Below are 25,700 nucleotides of genomic sequence, written 5' to 3' on the forward strand. Positions count from 1 at the left end.
ATTCCAAATACATCGTGATATGAGAAGATACCCATACTTCCTGACTGCTTTCATTCTATGCCAAAAAGAGATCTTACAAACACACTAAGGCCCAATCCCACTTCTTATTTTTACCCCTACTCCTTATTTCTGAGTGTCTCCTTGCCCCTCAGAACTGAGTTACGAGGTGTAGTGGTTGAAATCTTCCCCCCATGAAATGGGACCCTCAAATAAAAAAAGAACATTACTTCATTAACAGCTACTAGCGCTGCTCTGTAGGCGACCCTACCAGTCTGCAGTGACAGCAGAGGAGGGTAAAGCTCAGCTCCTCACTGCTGGGCTTTAGTTACATTTAAGGAATCACATGCCTTCAAAGCAATTATTCATTATCACCTGCCCATAATTCTTCAGTGATATGAAGCCAGCTATTTGACAGCTTCACATTCAAATTGTCCCGTTCCCCCTTATTTAAGGTGGAATGGGAGATTTAGCTAGCTAGCTAGCTACCGAGACATCAGCATACTACTAGCAATTTTTATGCTTGGTATAAAGAAAAGAACCATAATACATAGAAATGACATCAAACTAAGATAATACAACGTTTTTATATTTTATATCTTTCTAAGATAATAAAAAAAAATTCTACGTTTCTTTGGTCTCGCATGCAGCCATCTTGCTGGTTTTGCTTTTTTCCTCATAGCACTCTGTTTGGAGTGTACCTCTGAAATGGACATGTAGCCCTAACACTTCACCCCACCCCTCTATCTCAACAAAAATCTGGACACCCTACCCCTAGGAGTAAACAGGCAGAACAGAGGGGTAAAGGCTAAGTGGTAGGGGCAAGGGGTGAAATGGGATTGGGCCTAAGTAGCCAAAAGTACGTAGTCACAAAATTCAGATTAAATTCTGATTTAATGAATTTATTCATCAATTAAAGCTTTTGAACAGCACCTCAAATGCTTTTGAGTCTGGATAAATTTTCCGTACTGCACTGTTCTCACGCTGTGCTGATATAGCGAGATGTTAGCTTCACCTGTTTAACACTAAAACTCTATCTGCACAGAAAACACACTGAACATGTAGCTTAAAAATATTTTGTGCCGAACAAATCAAACATTCAGTTTGCTGTACTTAAAAGCGCTTTTCACTGTTCATGTACTGTTTGCTCACGAGCGATTTAAGGTAGTGAAAGTAGCGTAGAACAGAGTAAGGAGGAAAACTATAGCTGGGAGAAATGGGGTAAAATCTGTTAAATATGTTAATGTGGAATTAAGCCAGGCACACATTTGAGAGATGATATAAGATTCGGGCAAATATTTCCAGCTCTACTGTACACTACATTTTGGATTCCCATCCATTGAGCCATGTGAGCATTAGTAAGACTGGGCACTGATGTTGAGAGATGAGGTGTGGCTCACAACTGCCATTCTGATTCATCCTAAAGGTGCTGGATGGGGTTGAGGTCTCGCCTCTGCGCAGGCCAGTCAAGTTCTTCCACACCAAATAATGCAAATTATTACTTTACGGCCCTTGCTGTGTGCACGGTGACGTCATCATGCTGAAGTGAGATAAATGGCCCTCCCCAAACTACTGCCTCGAATTTGCAAGCACATATTTCTTCCAAATGTTTGGAACTCAGAGTGCTGCATCCATGGATGGACGTCTACTCTGCACTTGGCAGTGCTGCTGTTTAAGCTTGTGTGGCCTACAGCTTTGCAGCTGAGCTGTCATTGCTTCTAGACATTTCCACTTCACAATAACAGTAACTGTTTGTCCATGTTTGCTTATGGAGATTGCACAGCTGTATGATTGATTTGATGGATCTGTATTCAGTGAGTGTGGCCAAAATAGACTCACTACACTACACAGCCACACCTTTAGCCATGTAATGCAGCATTTTTTGTGATTGGACTTATCTTTTCATAAAATTACATTTTTTAGCTGGTAGCCTAAGGGTCAGAGAGGTGAGTGAGCAATCAGAAGGTTGTGGCTTCAAATCTCAGGACTGACTAGGTGTTCCTGGCTGTGCCCTTCGGCAAGACACTTAACCCCAACTGCCATCAGCTGTTCACAGACTGGGCAACATTAGGCAGCAAAAAGACAAATTTGCCTTGTAGGATCAATAAAGTATAACATAACAAAACAAAGGGGGCCTTATACAGTGTTATAAATGCTTACCAGACAGAACCCAGATTTCCAGAAGGCAGGTTATTTAATTCTATATATAACTTCAACCATTAGTTTAAAATAACCTGAGGTGCCCAGTAAATGACAGGTTTTTTAATCAATAGAGTTAAAACTAAAAATCAGTATCATGGGACATCAGCACAGACATACCGGTGTAACGAAGATAGTTGACTCAGTCAAAAGTTGATGAGAGATTCTCAGAGTCAACTTCTCACCATGTAAAACTGTAAATGTGAAAGTTGACGCTGAAAAAATGTGACCTCATACAAACTTTTATTCCAAAGATCGATAGTTACATCTCAGCATTTAGCCTAGCAGCCTTTATTCAACTTAAGTCAGTGTTCAGTAGGGGTGTGTAGTAGCTCAGACGGCCAATGACAGGGCTTCATATTACTTTACTTTGCTCATGTTACTACGAAACAAGTGCCTTAACGCGCCACCTGACTAAAAAGTCTGAAGGTGTGTGGCAACGCTATTATAGCTAAAGTTGGAACAGATATTTCTCCGTTCTAAATGTTACACAAGTTTCCACATCCTCAGAAAATAATTTACCTCGTGTAGAAGACGACGACTGCCTCTCATATAAAGTCAAACTAACGGGTTGTGATTTAACTCACAGTGTCTAAAAGAGTTCCTCACGACTGAGGCAATTTGCTTAATAAAACAAAAAAAATACAAAAAAATGACTGACAAAGTTACAACAACTCTCAGTCTAAAAATGATTCTCAGCAGTCATCATTCAGAATGTAAACAGTACCTAAAGAAGTTAGAGTGGTATTTTTCTGTTCTGTCAGGTGGATAAACTCTTGTATTCCCTTAAAACAATACCATCTCAGTGTTAATCTCCAGCCACAGAGCATGTTCAACTGCCCTGACACACACACATACACACACATACACACACACACACACACGAGCGTATGTAGGTTCAGTCATATGTGAACTGTGTATGTGCCAACTACTGCACATGCAAGTTAAAGCTTAATGCATCAACTTTTGACAGCATTAACTATTTTTGCTACACCGGTACAGACAACATATATAACCCAGCACTGAGCAGAGCTGAAGGGGGTTTCAAGAGGATGCAATTTCAGTAAGGTGTCCAACTCCCTCCCCCTTCTCTTCTCCTCAGACATCCTCCCACCTTCCAGCAGGGCTTCCACCTCAGCCTACGTGACAATGGAGAGAGAGGCCTTCTGCCAAACACTTCAGCAGGCAAAACCACTTGAGGAGGTGTGTGTGTGTGTGTGTGTATAAATGATGGAGTGAGAGGAAAGGAAGGAAAGACTAATGGAAAGAGGAAGGCAGAAAGAGATGAAAAAAAGAGGGAAAGCAACAAGGCAAGAGAGAAAATATGAGAGAGAGAGAGAGAGAGAGAGAGACAGACAGAAAGAGAGAGAGAGACAGACATGAAGGGAAAGACAGAGCCAGAGATAAAAGATGTGAAGAGAGACAGAAGATAGACAGGGAGAGATGAAAAAGAGAGAAAGTGCGCGAGAGAGAGAGAGAGAGAAAACGAGGTGTGGGCTGAGTAAAGCGCGTTTAATATATCGTCAGTGCGGCTGCTGTAGGAGACTGATTGATATGCTCGATGCAGAGCCGTCTCTACACCCATCTGTCCCCACTCGACAAACAGAACGTGAGGAGAAAGAAAGACAACATGGAAAGAAAGAAGGAGGCAAGGAAAAATGAATCACTGACCTTAAACTCAGACAGCCATTCCTCCACTACACCTTGATCCATTGCCAGCATCGTTCCTCATCTGGTACGAAGAGATATCAATCTGTAAAAGAGGAGAAACAGTCTGTTCACTCACTGCCACTGATAACAGGGGAATTAAAAGTCAACGTGACAATGTTAAAAATCTCAAGCGGAGAGGTTTGAGCTGTGTTCAGACTGCTACCACAGCAACAGGAAGAAAGGTGTTTGGCGGAAACTGGTCAAAAATGGCACTTTTTGGTTTCCGCCGAAAGATTAAATAGGCCAAAAACTAAGTGACAATATCTAAGAGCTCACAGATTATTTTAACTTTATTATCTTTTTTTTCCAAAGAAATTAAGCACTTGACACAAACTTGGGTAGAAATTTTGATGATAATCATTTTCTGGAGGTTTAAATCGCTGGGTTCAAATTGACCCCATGGATAAAGATGTTTGAGAAGCAGCAGGTCAACTGTCCCTATTGGCCCTGTGTGACTTTCACAGTTTCTACCAGAGACAACAGAGAAACAATTCATAATCTCTGTTCATGCCAAGTATTTAGGAGGTGGTAACACCCAAAAACCTCCCCAGTACAGGGTGGATGCCACCTGAAAACATGGCAACAAGCTCGATATGCAGAACACAGCAGAAAGCAAAGTTTCTGCTGGCGCACTAACGCCATCTGCACACTCAGTCTTAAAATTAACGCAAAACAATCCCAAACAACAGCACCAAAGTGCAAAGAACAACTGAGGCTTTGGTCACACAGCAGATGTGTTATCTGTGTGGCAGTGTGAACAGCAAAAAAAAAAAAAACAAAAACATCTGAATCTGACATTTTCAATTCCGATTTGGGACACTTTCATATGTGGTACTAAAATCCGATACATATCCGATATGGAGCAACGCAACTTAGTCTGAACAGCCAGATCGGAATTCATGAGACTTTTACGTCAATCCAACTCGACATTCATCATAATTTCGCGCTGCTAAGACCTCATAAACATTTGAGGTAAATCTTTGTGTACTGAAGGATTAGAAGAGACTCATCCAAAACCCCGTAGGAGAGCCGTAGGAGAACGAGGCTGCAGCGTCAAAGAACACTTAAAAGTCTGAAAGCAAAGTTTAAAGAATTAGAGGATACGAATCGAAGAAATGACCACCCCCTTTTTACGGCAAGCTCGAAAGCATTCTGGGTGATGAGCCCAGCTGTCAGTCAATGAAGCTTCACAATGGCTCCTGTGATGCTGGCGAAGATGAAACTGAAAGCTGCAGGAGTGACTGGGGTTCGTTGGCAGTTGTGATCGTTTACCTCTGGATGAGCCACGTGAAGCAGCGTGAAGTACTGTTCTTCTGTGCACGTGGGTCAGTTTAGGAGCTGATCTGTTCAGACTGAGGTCGCATTTTGGTCACATTTAAAAGATGTTGTGAACAGCCATCGGATTTGGTGAGAAAAATCAGATTTAGGCCACTTTTACCTGCTGTGTGAACGAAGCCTAAGATGGAATTCGTTGCCTTGGATAATCAACTGTTCTCTTTTGTCTACAATGTTGGATTTCGTCACACATATTTAGCCTTCTGTAATAATGGTTTATTTATTGACAGTATTTTTGGTTTTCTGCCCAGTTTGTTTTGAATTTCAGTTTTGGCCAAAGATTAAAGATTTTCTTTCCAATGCGCTGCTACTTTTAAATGAATGAATTAATAAATAAATAAGCAAGGAAGCCGAATAACAGACAAACATCATAAATAAATGAATGCAAAAGTGTGTGGGTGTTAAATAAATAAATAAATAAATAATAATTTATACCTGAGCAACAGCATTAAAGAGCACTTTATCACTGCACAACTGCTTTCAACTCCATTTAAAACAGACACACGAGCTCTCAGACTGTGGCGTGCGGTAGGTAAAAATCAGATTAACGCTAGCAGCGCTAGAAGCACTCACTCTCCAGCCGGCACTTCCTCTCCAGGGAGCTCTAAATTAAATCGAGCGATAATGACAGCAGTTTACCTGCCGCATCCGAGCCTGCAGGAGTAACGGAGCGTGGGAGTACATCACTCAGCTAACGCAGGCATACAATACTGGATTACACCGCCGACAAATAGCTACACAAGTGATCTGAGCGATCTCCCCTGATGAAGGTAAACATGCTGTAAATCAAAGCTGCTGTGAGTAAAGACATTAGGCTGCTCATCTTTCAGGAGGAGACTACAGCCTGTGTCTCAGACGCTCTGACTGCCCAGACTCACCAAATCACAACACCACAGGATGTTGAAATAAAGCCACCCCCCCAGCACAAACCCCAACCCCAGCGCGGCTATGTTTCTCTCTCTCATTTCATCCATCTATTCTAGGTTTGATCGCACACACATCTCTCTGTGGAACTGTATCGTACACCTCCACTTCTTAAGGCCACCTTTCAAGTCCTGAAGCAACTGCCCATTGATATATACTGTATAATTTTTTTTTTGCAGTGTCTTAAACAGTAATTGACCTTCTAAATTCCACTGATTTTTCAAAATGTCTGCATGATTCATGTGTTAAGAGCTCAATACAGTCATTAAGCAAAACAGTTTATTATTGATAAACTCACGGACTGATTTTTTACAGGGACCAGGGGTTGCAGAACTATTGTAAAATAACATATCAGCCACCAGACAGTGTACTCACAATCATTTCATGTAATAACTTTGGCATTAAACTCTTTAGACCAGGGGTCAGCAACCCAAATGTTAAGAAGAGCCATTTTGTCCTTTCAACAAAAAATCAAACCCCCCTGAGAGTGGCTCTTGCACATTTTATTTGAGTAACATTTTACAATCTTGGCTGAAAATGTGTCTTAATATGTGCTAATGCGCTAGTATAGGCAAAAAAAATATAATATAAATGAAAACACAGACTCACTTTGCTCTGCTTTAAGCTTTAGCTCAGCTATAGCCACTTTTCTCGCATCTCCAGCAGAAAACTTTTCCTCAAAAGTAGAACAGTTTCTTGTAAAATGTCTCTCAATGTTTGATTTTTCATGAGGCTGAAGTTGCTTCTCATTCTCCAGCTTCTTGTTCGAATTTTCCTGTTCCACCTTAAATGGTGCTTGAGGCGCCAAAATGTACCTTCAGCACCCTTTAAGGTGGAACGGGAAAATTCGAACAAGAAGCTGGCGAATGAGAAACTTCAGCTTTGTGAGTTTTTAGTGTTTGACAGTTTCTGGTTGGAGATTAAATGTATCAGGAAACCAGCTGGAGTTATTATAAATGCAAAAAAGTCCATTAAATTCTAAATTATTGATGTTCGTCTTAAATCTTTCTCTTTGCCTTTCATTAGCTACTAGCTAGGCGAGATTGTGTTGCTATGGTGACCAGCAGTCTGCACACCAACTTTCAGGGTTTAAGGGTGAATTAGCAGTTCTACATTAACTCCAGCGTTTAAGAATATTTAGTGTTAAAACTGTGTTGAACGATCAGCAGAGCTTTATTTTACTGCAAAGGAGGATTATTTTATTTTTACCTAAAAATCTGATTTTGCTGCAACTGGGTACTAAAAGAGCTGCACGTTGCCGAACACTGCTTTAGATGTTGGGATCCTGTCACCACCACAGATCACATCAAACCACTCAAAGAATTTGTTAACATGTCAATAATTGAGTTTTGCAGAAATGTCCAAAAATCGGTGGGACTATCCTTTAATGCGAGAGGCGGGGGCGATACTGAAAGTTGTGGGTGCAGCGCACATGATGTTACGCTGTGGATGTAGCCAAGCTGGCTGCACTGCATTTATTCACACACAAAGCCGATCACAACGCATGCTCGAATACCCCAGAACCGACTACATTACCTAAAAATTACACTTACCTTTTAAATGCGAACAGACAATATTCAGATATGCTATTACTGTACTTCTGATGTGTAGTCTTTACCCAAAAGCCTCTGTAAGCTCTACTCACAGCCGAATCACTCACATCACAACACCACAGTCATTCAATCAGTCTCACAGCAGTACCCTCTGCCTCTGTCACTTCGTCTGTCCATCCATCCTCCATCCATCTCTCCTCTCCTCTTCCCTGCAGCCTCACTGCTCACAGCTTCTTTCCTCTTTCTCTCCTCCCTCCTCAATGCTCAGTGCTACACGGCAGCCCCGGCAGAGAGCTGCTCTCAGCGGCTCGTCCCCCCGGGTCAATATCGTTACATAAGAGTCTATTCGACTAGAAAGAGTAACTACAGCGAGAGAGAGAGAGAGAGAGAGAGAGAGAGAGAGAGAGAGAGAGAGAGAGAGAGAGGGCGAGAGAGAGTGAGAGCACAAGTAAGTGAGAAAAGAGAGAGGAGAGCAAGCGAGTGATAGAGAGAGAAAGAGAGAAATGAAATGAGAGGGAGAGAGGGAGAGAGCGAGAGCACAAGTAAGTGAGAAAAGAGAGAGGAGAGCAAGCGAGTGATAGAGAAAGAAAGAAATGAAATGAGAGGGAGAGAGCAAGAGAGAGAGAGAGAGAGAGAGAGAGAGAGAGAGAGAGAGAGAGAGAGAGAGAGAGACAGACAGACAGACACACACACACAAGGCGACAAGGAGACAGATAAAGAGAATGAAGAGAGGGACAGAGAGAGAGAGAGACAGACACAAGGAAGAAAGAGAGAGAGAGAGAGAGAGAGGGGGGGGGCAGAGAGAGAGACAGACACAAGGAAGAGAGAGAGAAAGAAAAAGAAAGAAAGAAAGACTAAGTCTGAAAAACGACCTCACTCATTCAGGACGTATTGATTAACCTAGCTGGGCGTGGACTGCGGCCGCGCTCCGCCTCCTGGATTAGCACACTTAGCGCTGGGTTAAATGAGAAGCTGGGGTTGTTTACCAAACCACAGACTCGGGTCTTTGTCCTCTCAGGCTCTCTCACGTTAGGTTTAAACAGTGTTTGTGTGGCACTCCTCTTTGCAACAGCGCTTCAACAATTAGCCGACCATGTCAATTAGCTGTCGACAGCATTCATTATGGAAAAGTCAATGCATTGATTACTTCTGTTCTGAAAACAAATACACTCCATAATGCTCTATAACGTTCATGATAGCCTGAGTCACTCCAACAGATTGCAGTACACTACTAGAAATGCAGTGGGTGTCATAGCTGCTATGACCAAGATGGCAGCAGCGTGATGAGTGAGAGGAAACCAAACAAAGTATAACGTTGGATTAGTACAGTGGTTCTCAAACAGGTCCTCAGGGTCAGCCTTGACCCCATGTGTCAAACACATGGCCCGCGGGCACAATCAGGCCTGCGACACAATCCTATCTGGCCCGCAAAAGTATGTTCTAGTAATATTAGCCTGTTTCACGATGTCCTGCACTTCAGTCCCCAGCATGCACTGCAACGTAATGTGCGCTCTGACTCTCCTACCCCAACAGCAGTCTATGGTACAGCGTTTACACCTCAGTTCTACACCAGTCATATCACCAAACTCAATACCTGCACTTACACCTAACATTAGCTCAGCAGCTCGGAAACTAAGTCCAAGTATTAATGAACTTGCAGCAATGAAAAAATGCCAGGTGTCTAAGCAGAAAGGCAGGTTTAAAACACTGAGCTCCTGTGCACATTTAAATTTCAAGCATTCATTTAATGTTTCAAGTATTGATGTAATATTTCAAGGTCTACCACAAGTGCCTGTATTTTACTGTTGAAGTTTTTGCGTATTTTGAATAAACAGTGGCCATTTCGGGTTACAGCGCAACATTAATTAAAAATCCAATAAAAACAGGCATTTTTTGGCCCATAGATTTGAGATTTTTTAATATGGTCCTTTCAGTGGTCGAGTTTAACACCCCTGCCTTGGACACTGCATATTTTTTCCAACCCACAGCACAATGCACAGGCACACAGCAAAAACGTGGATTGTCTCGGGGGTGGGGCCTCAGGACCTACCTGAGAACCACTGGATTAGTAGGCTCATCATTAATCAATAATCAGTTCAAGAAATAATTAGTTCAGTACTAATAATTAGTAGTACTTGTTTCAGTTCAGAACCAGCAATGGAGTGTTAGTTCATAATGGAACTGAGCATCACACAAAAATAGAGTCCAAACTCAATAATAATTACAAAACAGAATTATGCTCTTTATTCTCCCACAAATATTATTGGATACGCAGGGGATGTGAAGCGCCTTATGCTTTCAGAACATACAGTTATAGAGGAAATAGCTCGGGGGAAACTCGTTCTGTTTACGCATGTGTCTTATCCTCAAAACAAGCTCAGGGATTTACTATTCATACTCCTGCTTCTAATAATGGATTATCTGCTTCTAGTAAACACATCACACTCCGACGAGGGTTTGTCTTCCTAATGCAAGAAGAACAAGGAGAAATTATTAAATATGGATATTCCATATCTGTAGCAGGGGTGCAACGATTCACAAAATTAATTAGAAGATTCGTTATACAGCGGAGTCTCGATTCACTTCATTTTTCAATGAGTGGCTGTAAAATGTGAATGTGATCAGGTTAACATACTGGTCAGATAGAACAAAATAATACAATAAGCTGCAACACAGTTCAATACAGTATGATACATACAACATGGATTTTACATCTCTGATCTGTAGTAGACCTTTTTTTTTTTAAGTCTGAATTTGACAACAGGCCAAGAATTTTCAGTACAATCCAGACCCCAACCACATCAAGTTTCAAGGTTGAAACGGACCAGAGCCCAAGAAATTTCTGTCCAAAACTGACCAAAATGGCCAACGAAGAGAGACAACGTGCAAGAACATGAAAAACTACTAGGTAAGCAAGTAAATAAAGAAAGAAAGAAATATTTAAAAAATAAAGCGCTCATCAGAACACAAACCCAAGATCAGGGCACAGACAAATTCTCATTACTGTGATAAATTACATCAAAACACACTTATCCGAGTATATCGTGGGTATCGTCAGTACTTCTAGCACACTGAACAAGAGCATCAATCTTAAATCTGTTTAAAACAAACTTTTGTTTCAGTTTACCAAAGCATTTTTTGGTAAAAAAACTATTTTTTTTGATTGCATTCTGTCCAATTCTTACTTCGTCATAAACCACAGAAAAACTAAAAACTGTCACACGTTGCATAAAAAAATTCATTAAAATGTCTTGAAGTATCGCATCTTTTTTTTTGCCACAACACTCACCCCTACCTGTTTTCCGTAAAAGAATTGGCCTGAATACACAACAATACCAGATATTTATTATGGGTCGGGCCCTGTTGGGCTCGGGACGGGTATCATTCCTCCACTGCGCAGTAAGCATGCTGACCCTGGACCTGTTTTTGGGGATCAGCGCTAGATAGCCCAAGATCAACAATACAACACACAGCTCTTTAAGCCTTTCAGGCTGGTGAGAGATTTGTGTGGCACTGATTTCTATTTCCAGAAGACACCCACCATTAATCCCCCATCATCTCGCTGAACAGTGAGATTAATTTAAAATGGGATGGGATGCTGTGTGCGTGTGTGTGTGTGTGTGTGTGTGTGTGTACGCAGTTGCTTGGTCATGCGTGTAAGAGTCTTGTGTATATCCAGATGTGTGCAGCAGGAAAGAGAGCTGCTTCGCCCAAAGACAGAGAAAAACCCAACAGTCTGTCAGGTTGTGTGAGAATCACTCCCACGACCGGAAGCACACATGCACACATACACTTAGTCATCATAAATCCAACGACGAGCGCCTTGACTGGGCATGCTCAGAGACACCCCCCCCCCAAACCAGTTCCTCTGTCTCTGAAGAAAGTGGGCATTAGCTGGCAAAAAAACTGCACTTATTATTAGAACTGCATCGAGACCAGTGCTGGGTGTAGTATTAATGTAAGCACTTGCCAAACATTTGAAATATTAGCAGAGACAGTTTCTTGCTGACCTTGCGAAAAGGCAGTCGAGAAGCAAAAACGAAATTAGCATCTGTTAATATCAGGCTGAGGGGTTGCGACAAGCTGCATTCACAACGTTACACAATGTATTTTTAGTCTTAACTTTTTAAGACTCCAAAATCTTTAATTATTAGTGGCTCACCATTACTTAGGACTACTTAAGCCACATCAGCAGGGCTGCATTAATAATTTCCATGCACACAAAAGGTCTGATATTAGTCCAAGACTGCTAATCTAATTATATAACTAATCTAACTGTCATAGTCCGACTAAGGTCTTGTTGGACCCATGCCCTACTTTTTTTTTCTACCATTTATTTTCTTCTCAGAGGTCGACTTAAGACCTTTGTGTGGTTTTATACACCAGTCATGATCCATTTTACATTACCACTTTCCAACCTCTTGTTTAATCCCTTCTGTTTTTGTTATTGCACCTTTTTAATACTGATATGTAAATATAACAGAGCTGATTGGGTGCCTCATTTACAAAGCAGTCAGGGCTTAACCACTCAAAACTGCTGTAGGCTGAACAGGCAGCTGTAACGAATTCAAAACAGGCTGTTTTTGCATTTTAGTTTTCTTATATGGACTCTGGAGCGAAGGGCACATTTTAAAACTTTAACAACACTTTTCATACCACATTCACACATTTCAACCCCCCCCCATCGATCTGTGTCTTCCAAGGGTCTCATCTGCCATCTTTCGTGAAATCCGCTGCCAGAGATCAAACTAAACACCTGGGTACAACCTATCAGAATAAAACAGGCTTTTTTTGTTACTGTGCCTTTAAGACTGATGTATATGTAAATGACCTCTGTCCAGATTGGCTTTAAGCCTCATTCACACAGCAGGCCAGCTAAAACAGTCCTTTGAACTTCAGACTGAATCAGTGGGGCGAAACTGCTATAGACTTAACAGGTGAATATAATGTAAATGTGTCGTTTTTGTGAAATTATGAAAACAATGTATTCAACATGGGCTGTTTATGCACCTTAGTTTCCATATATGGGCCACATGGATTGGGGCTTAAATAGTATGTTTTGAAACTCTGACAATGTTTACGCACATTCAAAAAGTGAGGAAAGTTTTTTCAACGATATGGGCCATTTAAGCAGTAATCTGGGCTGATATCGGTCAGTTCCACAGCATTTTGTGGTGTTATCTACAGTGCTACACATATGACAATGGCTTCAGGACACCAAAACAAACATGAGTGATCAAAGGAGAAAGGGATGCACTTTCATGGAGAGAAAGAGACAAGCCTTATATTAAACATTGTGTCAGAAAAGGACATCATTAGACGTGTAAATAGAAGAGAATAAAAGGGATACTGATATTTTTAAGCAGCGGAAACCTCATATGACAAATTTAGGTGCGTCATAAAGTTTCATAGTCTAAAGTAAAACTGGTGTGCAAGTAAACAGGATAGAAAACACACTTCTCTTTTACAAAACTCTTAAGACCACCACACACTGGATGTGCGCCACTCAGCATTTTGCCTAGTCTTTCTCACCTCATATCTGTTCTCAAAAGCAGTGAGTTTGTGCAGAGTTGAAGAGCTGATACCAAACCTGATCATTTTTTCCCATTAAATCTACACAAGCAGAGTGAAAACCTTGAGCCTGACATTACCAGTGCTCTCACTGTGAGGCACTCTATGTGGTATAGCTGTGCCTTGTACTAGACTGTGTAAAAAAAAATGAGGTTTTTCAGAACTAGGTTAACCTGAAATGTTGAGTTCACTGAACTTAAGTTAACAAACATAAAACATTAATGATTCTTTTGTCACCTTAATATTGCAAGTTCTATGAACGCAATTTCAAGTTAACCTGGTTACTTTAAGTTTGAAAGCAGTATTTTTTTTACAGTATAACCATTGTGCAACATAGTGGAGCACTTTATGAATGTCTTTCTTCTGTCTTGTTTCTAAGGCTGGCTTACATGAGGAAATTCATGCAACTAGCTGCATGTTGTGCGCAACCAGCAACTTAATTTCCATGCAATCTGATAAACAACTCAACAAAAAGTCCAATGCAACATATTCAGTTACTCCACGAGTTAGCCAAAAAAAACAAAAAAAACAAAAAAAAAACGTATTGTTTGTATCTATTTTGTCATTCTCATGTTATAAACTCATCTGCGATATGTAATCTATCTACACGAATATTTAGCAGCATTTTTATCATCTTTCCGTAATTTAAACGGCCGTATCAGAAAGCAGGAGGAGACATATCACTGCACTAGTATTTGTTAATATGCTTGACGAAGAAAAACAAACTAGACGGACTAAACTAGTGTGGGTGAAACACCGGCTACTGGCAAAGAGAGAAGATTTTACACAGCCGTCACTATTAGCTGGCTAGTTAGCCTAGCTGAAATGCTAGCTCCAAGAAACAATCGTTTGTTTCGTCATCCTTTGGTTAACTGACAAAACTACCAACCCTGCATAAAGTCAGTTAGGAGTAACTCCTTTTCAAACTTCCAAAAGACATTTTCTTTCATTTTCTTTTCCATTGAGCCAACACTGTTTGTAATGCATCCTCTGAAATCCCCTGTCCCTCAGCGCAATCATGTGAAGCGTTATCAGCGTTCTGATTGGTTGTTTCACAAAATTGCTCCATTAAGTTGAGACACTTGGCTTCCAAAGAGCCGCAGGACATTTTATACTATGCAACTCAAGTGCACAGGTTTCAAGCAACAAATATAGTATTAAAGTTTCATGACGTAAAGCCTTAGAATAACGTAGGCAATTGTTTGCATGTGACTGTAGTTTCATAATCAGCTTTAGATTCAAACTTCTCTTGAAGGTCAGGGTTTCCAGCAAGGACCTAAGAGAGATGAAACTGAAAGGACATAACCAAGCTCCTCATACCCTCCATACTACACTGCATAAACCAGCACGCTGGACGCAAACTCGGCACTCCTATCTGTCTTTACATAACCACATCCTTCCTGAAATAGCCCACCATGTCATACTAAACCAGAGAAGAAAAGGGGGCCTGAATGTCCATCACATCATGATGAAAAGGAGTATTTTTAGATTGCGTTATGGAAGGAATTTGATGATTCAAACGCTGAATGAGATCTGAGTCCTTCCTCGCATAAAAGGTCTCTGAAAAGGCCGTCGTGCCCTGCTGTATGTGAACGTGCAGTCATTAAAGAGGCTGAGATGTGAGAAGAGGACTCTGATGGCAGAACAAACGCTTAAAGAGGCCTAATTACACCAAGCCTCTCTGGGCAAACGAGAGAAGAGGCCTGAGCTCTGAGGAGAGTCGACTCATTAGAGCAGTCTAGCGTTAATGACCACTGACTGATCTCGCTCTCTACAGAGATGCTCTGGAGATCAGTGATAGATGAGCTGGATTACATGAGCAGCAATGTTAGTCCTTTAGACTTGTCAGGAACATGAGCCTGAGAGCCTGCATACCGAGCTTTGCACTAAAGGTAACTAAGTCAAGCTCATTCATGCACTTTTGTGTGTCAATGTTGTATTCCTGAAAAAGGTGGTAAGAGGAGCTGGGGTGATGGGGTGACTAGTTCGCACAGCAATCTGTGTACTTTCACACTTGAAGATGGTGAGGAGATAATCAGGCCCATGACTTCTGCGTTTCTGTAATTCGGCAGGCTTATTGTCTCGATTTGCAATATTATGCCATTTTAACGGTATGGCAAAAAATCTAATTTACCGGGATCAACTAATATTTCAGCCACTGAAAACATTTGGCTGAAAACGGAACACAAATTTTGGACAGAAATTAAATTATCAAATAGGCCTACAGCAAAGCGTCAAAATATAGGGCTGCTTTTACACTTAATGCAACTAGTTGCATGTCATGAGCTGTCTGCTACACAATTTCTGCACAACCTGAGAGTTACATGAAGCAATGCAAACACAGTCACATGTAGCTCATTCCGTCGCTTCTACAGTTAGCCAGCTTAACAGCTTGTGTTCTTTGACGCAATGTATTCTCCTCACTATAAAGTCAACCGCAATGTCATCTATCTACATATTTGAAGCAATTTTTCCAGCTCTTATTCTCCATCTACATATCTGTCATCTGTCTACATTTTTTACTATATATTTGAATTTCTGTGTTATGTCTTATGTCATCTTGGCCTAAAAGCACAGCAAGGCCTCTGTTCACCACCCAAACAACCATCTTCTGTTTTTTTTAATTGTCTGTTGATCTGGTGAAATCAATGGTTTGAAAGCATGTCATTCGACAAGATCATGTGATGCATTATTCATGTTTTAATTAACCTTTTTCACAAAGTTGCAACTGTTGCAGATGATTTTCAACTGAGTTGCAGGATGCTTTACACTGTGCAATTCAAGAGCAATTTAGTTTCATGTAGGTTTCAAGCAACAAAAGTTGCATGAAAGTCTCACCATGTAAAGCCTTAGAGTTTAAAAATTATTTTAACGGTAAGAAAATTAAGAACAAACATTTCATGGTTTGTACGAGTGACATTAGATTAGCAATTTATAATTTCTGTTCATTTTAAGTATCAAAGGGAGTACACCACCCAAGAACTGCAGGTTTGATACCAACTGAAAACACAAACTCCCGCTCGATACAAAAGAACACAGCAAAACAGCGAAACAGAACCCACTAGATGGCCAACACCATCTGTAGCCTCGGGTTTATTTAACAAATTTACAATGCAAGCGCAAAGTATAATTAAAAAAAAATAATAAAATAAATTTAAAAAACCGCAATTTACTGCTTTGAATGAGCAACTATTCTGTGTTGTTGAGAATGCTAGATCATCACACATACTGTAGACTATCTGTAGTATCTTTTATGTTTATTGAGTATGTTTATGCATTTTTTTATTATAAAACTTCTCTCAACTCACTCAACCCACAATTAACCCTTTAAGGCTTGGCAGACTTAATGCTAAACTCCTAAACTCTATGTAGTTTAGGACACTGCGGCTTACTGTGAGCTATAAAAACAAAAACCTTCACCGTGTAGCAGAACGCAGTGAGCAGCGACTTTAGACAGCAGGTGGACTCTGTTTTGCATGCATGGATTTCACACAGAATATATTCACAGTTTCTGTTTGTTTTTATAAGTAACTGTTAACTTTGCATTTTCTAACTTCAGGTATTTGTTTCTAAACAGAAACAATAGAAACTGGGAATGTAATCTGAAGTCCATATGTCAGCATGACACACATAAACGTGAAGGGGAGTGAAAAATCAGCACATCTGTTGTCTAAAATGGCTGTCCATTTTACCCATTTGTATAGTCCATATTACATCATACTGTGTTTTAAACCACACTGACAAGTCTGGGTGACCTCAATAAAAGACTTGACTGCAGGCTGAGCAGGTTTAGAGATGTTTTGGTGATGTATTTACAGAAAGGATTTGAGTGACTATCACAACACTGCTAGCGTTAGCAATGTTAGCCTCATGGCTCCAGTGCTAAACTAAAGAAGCAAAATTTAGACGCCCAAAGTTTTGGTTAATCGACCACACCTGGAGTAAGTATTGTGTAAATTTGATTTTCTCCACGTTTCTTAAAGTGAGCAGTATCTCCGAATGCCTGGACTGACAGAGGAAGAGCATAAAAGTGTCACAGTCTCTTCAAACAGAAACTGCAATGCTCGAATTTGCAGGAAAAAAGTAGCAAGACACTGCGTTGTTTCCAGGAGACAAAATATCGTCTGAGCAAACAAAGCCATGGCTAATGGAATCAGCTCTCTCATTTGGGGAAGAAGACTGTGTTTCTAATACAAGGCAGTCATTTTCATCTAGCAAATCAAATAAACACTGAGATGTGATCAGGCAGGGCTTTCCAGCCTGGTTTCCAACCTCACTGGCTCTATTCAATTCATCAAAACTGTACCGAATCCGGATGTCACTGCTGAACTCATAACAGCTGCAAGACATTGAGTGAAAGCAACATAATATTCGGGTTATATCTTTCATGGAGGCTGAACAGATTAGCAAAACCTCGGGTATGATAAGAATCCCAGAAGCTTGGCGGCAACATCTGGACAAATGAGGGAAATAAGAGTTAAAGGAAAAAGCTTTTCATCCCTACCTGGCAAGTCTGTAGGCCCTGCTGTGCACCTCAGCAGACTCAGACGATGACAGGCTGGGTAATGAGGATGGATGAGATGGTAATGAACACAACAGACAAGCAGAGACCTTATTAAGCCCCACCGTTTGACCTTCTCACAGCCTGTCACAGCACACATGCCGCCCAAGGAACACTAAGTGATCTGGAGAGCTTCATATAAGTAGGGCTGGGCATCAAGAACCGGTACTAAATTGGTTCCTGACTGGTCAGTACTGAAATATTGATAAGCTCCTGGACAAACGGTGCTGCTATTGGTATTTTTTCCAAATGATCAGTACTAGATAGGATCAGCAGGAGGTGCGCTCTCATTCATTCTGTGCTCTGTGGTCATAGCTGAAAAGGTAAGATGCTGCAAAAATGTGGGCTCACTTTACTAATTTTAATGATAATGTAGCTGAATATATGTAAAATGATAGTTGCGTGTGAAAGGAGTAACACCAACAATCTCATGAAACACAAATACAACATGCTATAAATCTGAAGCAGTGCGGCGTGTTTGCTTTGGCAAAGCAACTGTTGCACCTGCATCCTCAGTGAAGCCTCCCGGTGTTCTGATGAACTGTGCTCCCTTGTCGAAATGTCCTATCGTAGCACATATTTGTAGGTAGCTCGTTACATAAAACTCCAGGCGTGATATTTCGATAGCCTAATCATCTAATCAAAGAATGCTACCAGAATTAAAACTACGAAGCTGAAGTTATAATAATAAGTGCTGCACCGTTTAAGGTGGAACAGGAAAATTCGAACAAGAAGCTGGTGGGCCGCAAGCTGACTTCAGCCTCATGTTAAAATGACAGGTAGGATAGTTCTTTACTGAACTAAAATTTGGTAGCTAGTATAGCATAAATCACGAACTGCTAGGTAGCCTAAGTTTGAACTTAGTGTGAGCTTTCCTGGCAACCAGGGTTACTAATTTTGTATTTCTTATGGTAGTTAATATTTTAAACTGTAGGGTGATGACCACAGCCTTTGCACACATTTTTATTTTTAATCTTTTCACATTTTTTCATGTCTCGTCTTTATTTCTTGTGCCAAATTATGGAGAGTAGTACCAATAAGAGAACTGATAAGTATCGGTATCAATAAGCAATATTAGTATTGATATTGGTATTGATAAAATCATAATACGCATCCCTACATTCGGCCAATTATGTTTGTGAAGATGCCTCAATATGAAAGGATAGCACTGGTTTCAAGCCAGTCGTAGAGACAAAATAATCTACTTGTTAGTCTAATTAGTAACATAACATAAAATAAATAAATAAACACACAACATCCACATTGCAGGGCTTCTTGAGAAGCAGCATAACTTGAGATGTTGCTATTCAATACTAACCGGTAATTGAATTGAATTTCACGTATTTTCAAAAAATTTCAGCATAATTCAAATGGTGAGACGTATACAAACGGATGTTTAACGTGAAATGGTGCACTGTAGGGTTTGGTCTACACATCATTTATCGATAATGAAGAGACATGAAACAAACGTGTGGCTGTTTATTAGGAGGAATAATGTTAGCTTGTGGCTAAACCTTTAGGAAATGGCAACTGAAACTGGCGAGCGGCGTCATCTTGTCAAACAGCACGTGCCATGGTGACAATATTCTTAACTGTTTCTAACTTCCATTTTATTATTTTGTTTTATTGCACTTTAGTTTTGACTTTTTACAACGCTAGCTCTCTAGCAAACAAACTTACTTTTTTATGTTATTTTGGTTATGTGTGTACATTTCAGCTGTGTGTGTGTGGGTGGGTGTGTGTGTGTGTGTGTGTGTGTGTGTGTATCGCCAGTTGATAAAATCTTATCTTGACCTTGTTATGTCTTAAGTCTAGGACTAAACATAGGACATTTCTGTTATGCGGCTCCAGGTTTTACACAGGCAGCTGCAGTGAGCTATGCTATAAGATCACTGGCACACAGTGGGAAAACGCTACCAACATCAGTTTCTTTCATTCTTAATTTTAATTGCATTCTTCAGACGTCTAGTTCCCATCACCACCACTGTGAACAACTCTGACTTGGTGAAACCACTCTGAATGACTGTTTATATCCTAAAGGCTGAAATTTGGAAAAATCTGTGGAATTCCCCTTTAAACACTATCCAAAGCCAGGGTAGTTTGGATTGTAGCCAACACAAGAAACTTGCTTTCAAAATGGCACATCTACTGGCAGCTCTATTTCTGGCTGCCATCCCATTCCACTGAGCTCATCTGTGTGTCTTTCCATTTCATTGGAAAACCAGTTTTTGTGGACCAAGCATGGAAACCACAAAATACTAAGGCGTTTACAAGAAGAACCTCATCAGATCAGACCAGACCACCGCACTGCAGAGGATGTTTCATCCTGGAAATGGAAGTCAATCCAACCTAATGCAATAACACTAACGAGTTTCATCAAACGCAGCATTTCGAGTGCAGGCACTCAGAGTGCAAACAGTGGTATGTTTACTTGTCCATTTGACTTCCTAATAATGGCCGCAACAGCAATGCATCAAATTCAAATATACTCTGGGCTTTCCTAAGCGAATATGGGCTGCATTAGTAAAGAAGGAGTCTATATGGATCACTCTCTGAACTAGTTCAAATTGCAGTCCCACAGTAAAAAAAAAACTGATTACATATTCAGTGTATTCTTAGACATTTACAAGGATAGATTATGTCATAATCTGTTTAAACCTATTTAACTGATCTAGTAATAAGCTAAAAAAAACAGACTGCATCCCTTTCCCTCATGGCCACTTGAGCAGTTAGATCCATTGTTTTGAGGTAAATGTGTCTCAAAGTCTGAAAAGCAGTGAGTGTGTTTACATGCACTTAATAATCCGATCATAATCAGATTTCTGCAGTTGCCTGATTATCGAAATGGTCATGTAAACAGCATATTCTGATTTCTTAGAACGGAGTAAGGTCTAGAAATCTGATTAAGAAATCTGTTAAAAAGAGCTGGATTTTTAGCTCAGTAATCAGATTTGTCAGTGCATGTGAACTCTTACTCTGATTTCTTTCTGATTTCTTTCGGAGACGTCGGTACCAGAAATAAGCGAGTAGTGTTGCCACGAGACACTGCAAAACACTTTTGGAGCGGCGCTGAAACCAAACACATGCTTGACGAAATAATTTAAATATTCTTCACCTTCTAAATGATGCATGTTCATATTTTCAGATAAAGTGGTGCGATATTAAAAGCAATTAAAAAAAGTAATTTGTGTTTTAATGAGAAATATTATGATTTTGTGTGTACAACTGTTCAAAGCTGTGTTTGCTGGTCATGTACTGGCTAGCATTTTTGAGTTATGCTCAAAATTGGCTAAAATTGTCACCAATGAAACTACTAAAACAGTCACCACCGAAACATTCGGTAAAGTTTTAGCAGCATTATGATTGTTCTGGTAGTGAGAAAATGGAGTGTTAAATCATTTATCTTAATAAAATAAGCATAATTAAGGCAATCACTCAGACAAAAGGATTTTAGTCTAAATTCCAAGTCAGACAAAAGCCCAAACATGTATGCTCCTAACTTACTTTCCCCTCTGCTCCGGGTAAAAAGGGCCCCTGTACTTGCAATCTCAAGCACGAGTCATATCTGCACTCACTTCACCTCGACTTCATCCAAAAAAACAACTGTCACCTCTGTCCCACAGCAATTTCTCAATAAACTAATCTCTGCCAAAAGCAAAGCTACTTTTCTTGCTTGCCTCTTGCTCTCTCTCTCCCTCCACTTAAGCCCACGCTAGAAGCCCGCATGAGTGACAAAGCAGCACATTAAGCAGGTTATTTCACCCACAGGGGAGGAATGAACACAGCGCTTGTCGTTGGAAACGATCATGAGGCAGCAGTTCAATCACAAATTAAAACCCTCTCCAGCCAGAGCTTCCTCCAGGGGAAGTATGTAGAGGAGAGAAAGCAGAACCAAGGTCAACATTTATGCCCTGTATCCTATAGAAAAAGCTCTCAAATAAGCTCAGGCACTTTAGTTGCCGGCCCAGGCTTAGTTCAGAATGTGACTCATTCCACCACGCAGACGCCGGGTGGGAACATTCACACTCGCCCACTCCTACGCCGCTCAGCCTGACGGCTTCATACCGGCTGAGGAGAATTCCTACAGCTGAAGGTTGAGATCTGATGGTTTAAATATACTCACCGAGTCCAGCCGAGCGGAGACGCGAGAAGGCAGAACACTTGCGAGAACGCCACAGCACGCCCACGGACTAACCTCCTCAACTCAAAAACCTCTTCTTATTTCCTGTTGCACATGCACACTCCAGCCCCACCCACCCAACCTCAGTCCAGCAGGGCGGTCAGGAAGCACAGGGGCCAATCAGAGAGCACAAGTCAGTTTTGTTGCAGAGCAGCGACACGGTGCGAACGAGAGAATAATGTGCCCTGGCTGCTTTTTCCTGTGTTGCCAGATGTATGTGATCCATGAACATACACGCCCCTTTAATACGCCTCCCTCCCTCTCTCGCTCGGTTTCTTTTTAAATTGGACGAAAATAAGGAGGAAAAGTTACAGGATGAAATGTGCTTTTTTGTGCTGCCACAACCCAAAATGACCTCATTCAGCCCCTCTTTCTTCCTCTCCCTCCTCGCTCTCTCTCAAGCAGTACTATAAACATGGATTCAATAAGGTTTCAGGCTCAAATGCTTTCTCCTGCCGTGGCCTGAAATGACCCAACGACACACAATCAAACTAAAACAATGGTAAAAGTCACTTCTTCAGCTCAGAATGACCTCAGTGCCTCCCAATCTGAGTGGAAAGCAGACATGTAAAAGCACCCACTCAAGAACAAACAGAACAATGCCAAGAATGCCATGTGAGATTGGAGTGTTATTACGTGAGCGATGGAAGGACACCTGAATGCGAGCAGCAATGCCTTTCTGTGTTCATGCACCGTCTGAATCTGAATCACAAGGCTGCCTGCAGAGGAAATGCGGCAACAATCTTTATACAGGCAAATGAATGAGATGAACAAAAAGTGAGAGTGTATGCAGGAAACGCACCTGGCCGGACCAGCACGGATATCTCAGGGTGCTTCCTGTAGCGCATATACAGAGACAGAGATGAATGCAGTAGAATAAACCTGCACTCAAGTGAAAGCACTGTTATCAGTGTAGGGGTGGGTGATATGGCAGAAGGATCATATCATGATCAGAGGTGGGATAAAATATCGATACGGCGATGTATCGTATCGCTATCTTTTGCAATATGTTATCGATACACTGCCGCCAAATATCGATTTAGTTATTAAAGCATGCGTGTGTTGTTAAATGGACTTCCCCATTCCAAGTTTTTCCAGGTGAAAAGTACGTATTTGTGCCTTTTCATAACCGAATGTTTTAAAACAGAACAATAAAATAAAAGCCTGGAGACGAGACGGGGTGTGTGGAGTCAGTACAGCTTAGAAAATATAATTTCAGTGGATTATGGTACAGTTATGTTCCCTGACTAAAGGTACTGGGATGCACCCTTAAGGGGACCACCCCAGTGACAAGAGAGGTGCTGCCCCAGTCACAGCTTAGTACCTTTATTTCTGAGAGTGTAGGATAAACCTGCGGTTAAGAAAAAGAAACTCATAGGGGAGAAATGACGGACAACGCGGGGAAACAAATCAGAGAGGCACTCCTTTTTCATGTTGAAGGTCTGGGCCCACTTCGACTTTTACAGCATTGAAGGGACAAATGAAATAGACAGACTCTTGCGATTTGCGAGAACAGTCTCATTAAAATAAAGTACACAGGCAACACAACGAACATGCATAGCCACCTTCTTTGTCATCGTCCTGATCTGGTTGTTGAGAAGACAGCTAACGCTGCCACGACTCAAAGTCAGCCTTCCTTTTTTGTCCCAGAGGGCTACCAGTATTACTAAGTCTATTGCTGGGTCTATTTGCATGAACCTTCGCCCATACAGTGTATTCGAAAATGAAGGTGTTCTACTTTTAGACATTTTAACCACTGAACCGTTCTGCTTTCTGGCAGTTTATGGCTATTTTACATTGGAATGATGACACACGCAGTCAGTGTATGAGTGTTAAAAAGGTATGAAGCTGAGCTCTGTGCTTTATTGTTTCATACTGGTTGTCAAATTCTGTGAAACTGACACTAATAAATACATAATTCCTGCTATTTGCCTATTTATGGCCATTTTATTTTCTTCAGCTACACAGACATTGTGATGTGTCATAGAGGATTGTCTTGCAATGTATTGAGTATCATCATCATCATCATCATTGTGGGCAACGCATCATGCTAATATCGTATTGTGAGATGCCCTGTGATTCCCACCCCTAATCATGGGACTTACAGACCCTTAAAACTGACACTAGAAGTGTCACATTTAAAACCTGCCATCAAAAACTCATCACTGGGCACAATAATGAACATTTTAAAGTTCACAGCACTAAATATGCCCTCATTTGTATTTATGTTCTGGCAATATCCATAGTATCCTCCAAAAAGCATACTGTTTATCACAGTGACAAAATTTATCATGATAACAATAAAATATCACCATACTGTCCACCTCCACTTCAGTGAAATAATGACTCCAGTAATGTTAAGGGTGTGTTCGATTATAACAAACCCTGGTGCGATTGCTCTGTTACGGCGTTTTTCCTCTGGCCAGGGCTGGGTTTCCCGAAAGCATCTTAGTGCAAAGATGATTCTTAGATGGTAGAGCGAGCATCACATTCAACACTCTCTCTACCAGTTAAGACGATCTCAACACTAAGATGCTTTTAGGAAACCCAGCCCAGTACAGTAACAAACCCGTGATCACACATTCTGCCATCACGCGTTTCTTACCAAACACCAATATTGCAGCCCACTGATTGGTCAATAATCACAGTATTATGATTCATCAGTCAAGTGAGACAGCAGTTATTTCTTTAAATACTTAAATTAATAAAAGCCACTCAAAACCAAATGCAGAGTATCAGAAACATCACTACCATGGTTTATTCGTGTTTAGTGTTAACAGTAGTCATGTGAGAGATTATATGACTATCACAACCTCCAGAGAACCCAGCCTACTTCTGTTGTGCAGTAGGAGATGGACACAGGTACTCGACCAGTGTACAGATGGTTCTGGGTTTTGATTAGTGACCATATCATGCCGCACCAAGAACACCATTAAAGTGTAAGCATCGATCTGAACCCTGACGCAAACCAAATAAAATATGAACGCAAAACGAACCAAATACGTCTTTTCAAATGACACACTGAATCATCATCTCTGCAGACCTGCTTTGGTGCACGGAAAGGACAAATTTCAATGCTGTTTTGTCATCTATTCATGAGCCCAGACACAAAGAACAGATAGTTATGGTGTTAAAATGAGGCTGAGGCACATTCAGCCATTATGGAACATTTAATACACAAATAAATCCAAACGTCAATTATATTAAGTAACCATTTGCCAAGGTTCTGCCTGCAGCGCAACTTCCTAGTACATTCAGCATCTATCGGGATAGACACTGAAGTTGTTGGGTTCTTTTCTTCTCTTTTAGTTGCGCACTTTATAGAAATAAAACACTAAACCTCAAAAGATGGGTAACCACTCGCAAAGCAGTACAAATGATGCCATTAAAATTATACACAGAAAGGATCAGTAACTAAAATTTAAAGCTGGAGTAGATTATTTTGTAGAAACCATGAAGCGCAAGCCGAAATCCAGCCGAAAAAAATCCCACCCCCTACTTTCAGCCCTCCTTCCAAAGCCACTCCCTTAAAACACACGAACGCACATGGTCTGACTGGCTCCAGCTCTCTGTTGTGGCTATTTAAAGCCAATAAAGACAAACATTAAACGACACTTACTCAAAACTACAATGCAGACACTGTCGAACATATACACCCACAGATGACATA

General features: G+C 40.9%; 1 protein-coding gene across 2 annotated transcripts in view; it reads right to left on the minus strand.

Moving 5' to 3' along the window:
- The window catches only part of fam126a (family with sequence similarity 126 member A), a 53,342-nt gene that overhangs the window by 18,236 nt on the left and 9,406 nt on the right, over positions 1-25,700 (minus strand). Inside the window, exons 1-2 of one of the 2 annotated variants that reach the window (XM_036567544.1) lie at positions 7,867-8,126; positions 3,868-3,949 (exon numbers count right to left, since the gene is read on the minus strand). In XM_036567544.1, coding sequence (XP_036423437.1) covers positions 3,868-3,918 — 51 coding nt within the window. In that variant the 5' untranslated portion in view covers positions 3,919-3,949; positions 7,867-8,126. Of the gene's footprint in view, positions 1-3,867; positions 3,950-7,866; positions 8,127-25,700 lie in introns of those variants that run through there. The other variant, XR_005007085.1, reaches the window with a different exon arrangement.

Source organism: Colossoma macropomum, unplaced genomic scaffold (genome assembly GCF_904425465.1).
Source record: "Colossoma macropomum unplaced genomic scaffold, Colossoma_macropomum, whole genome shotgun sequence".
NCBI lineage: Eukaryota > Metazoa > Chordata > Actinopteri > Characiformes > Serrasalmidae > Colossoma > Colossoma macropomum.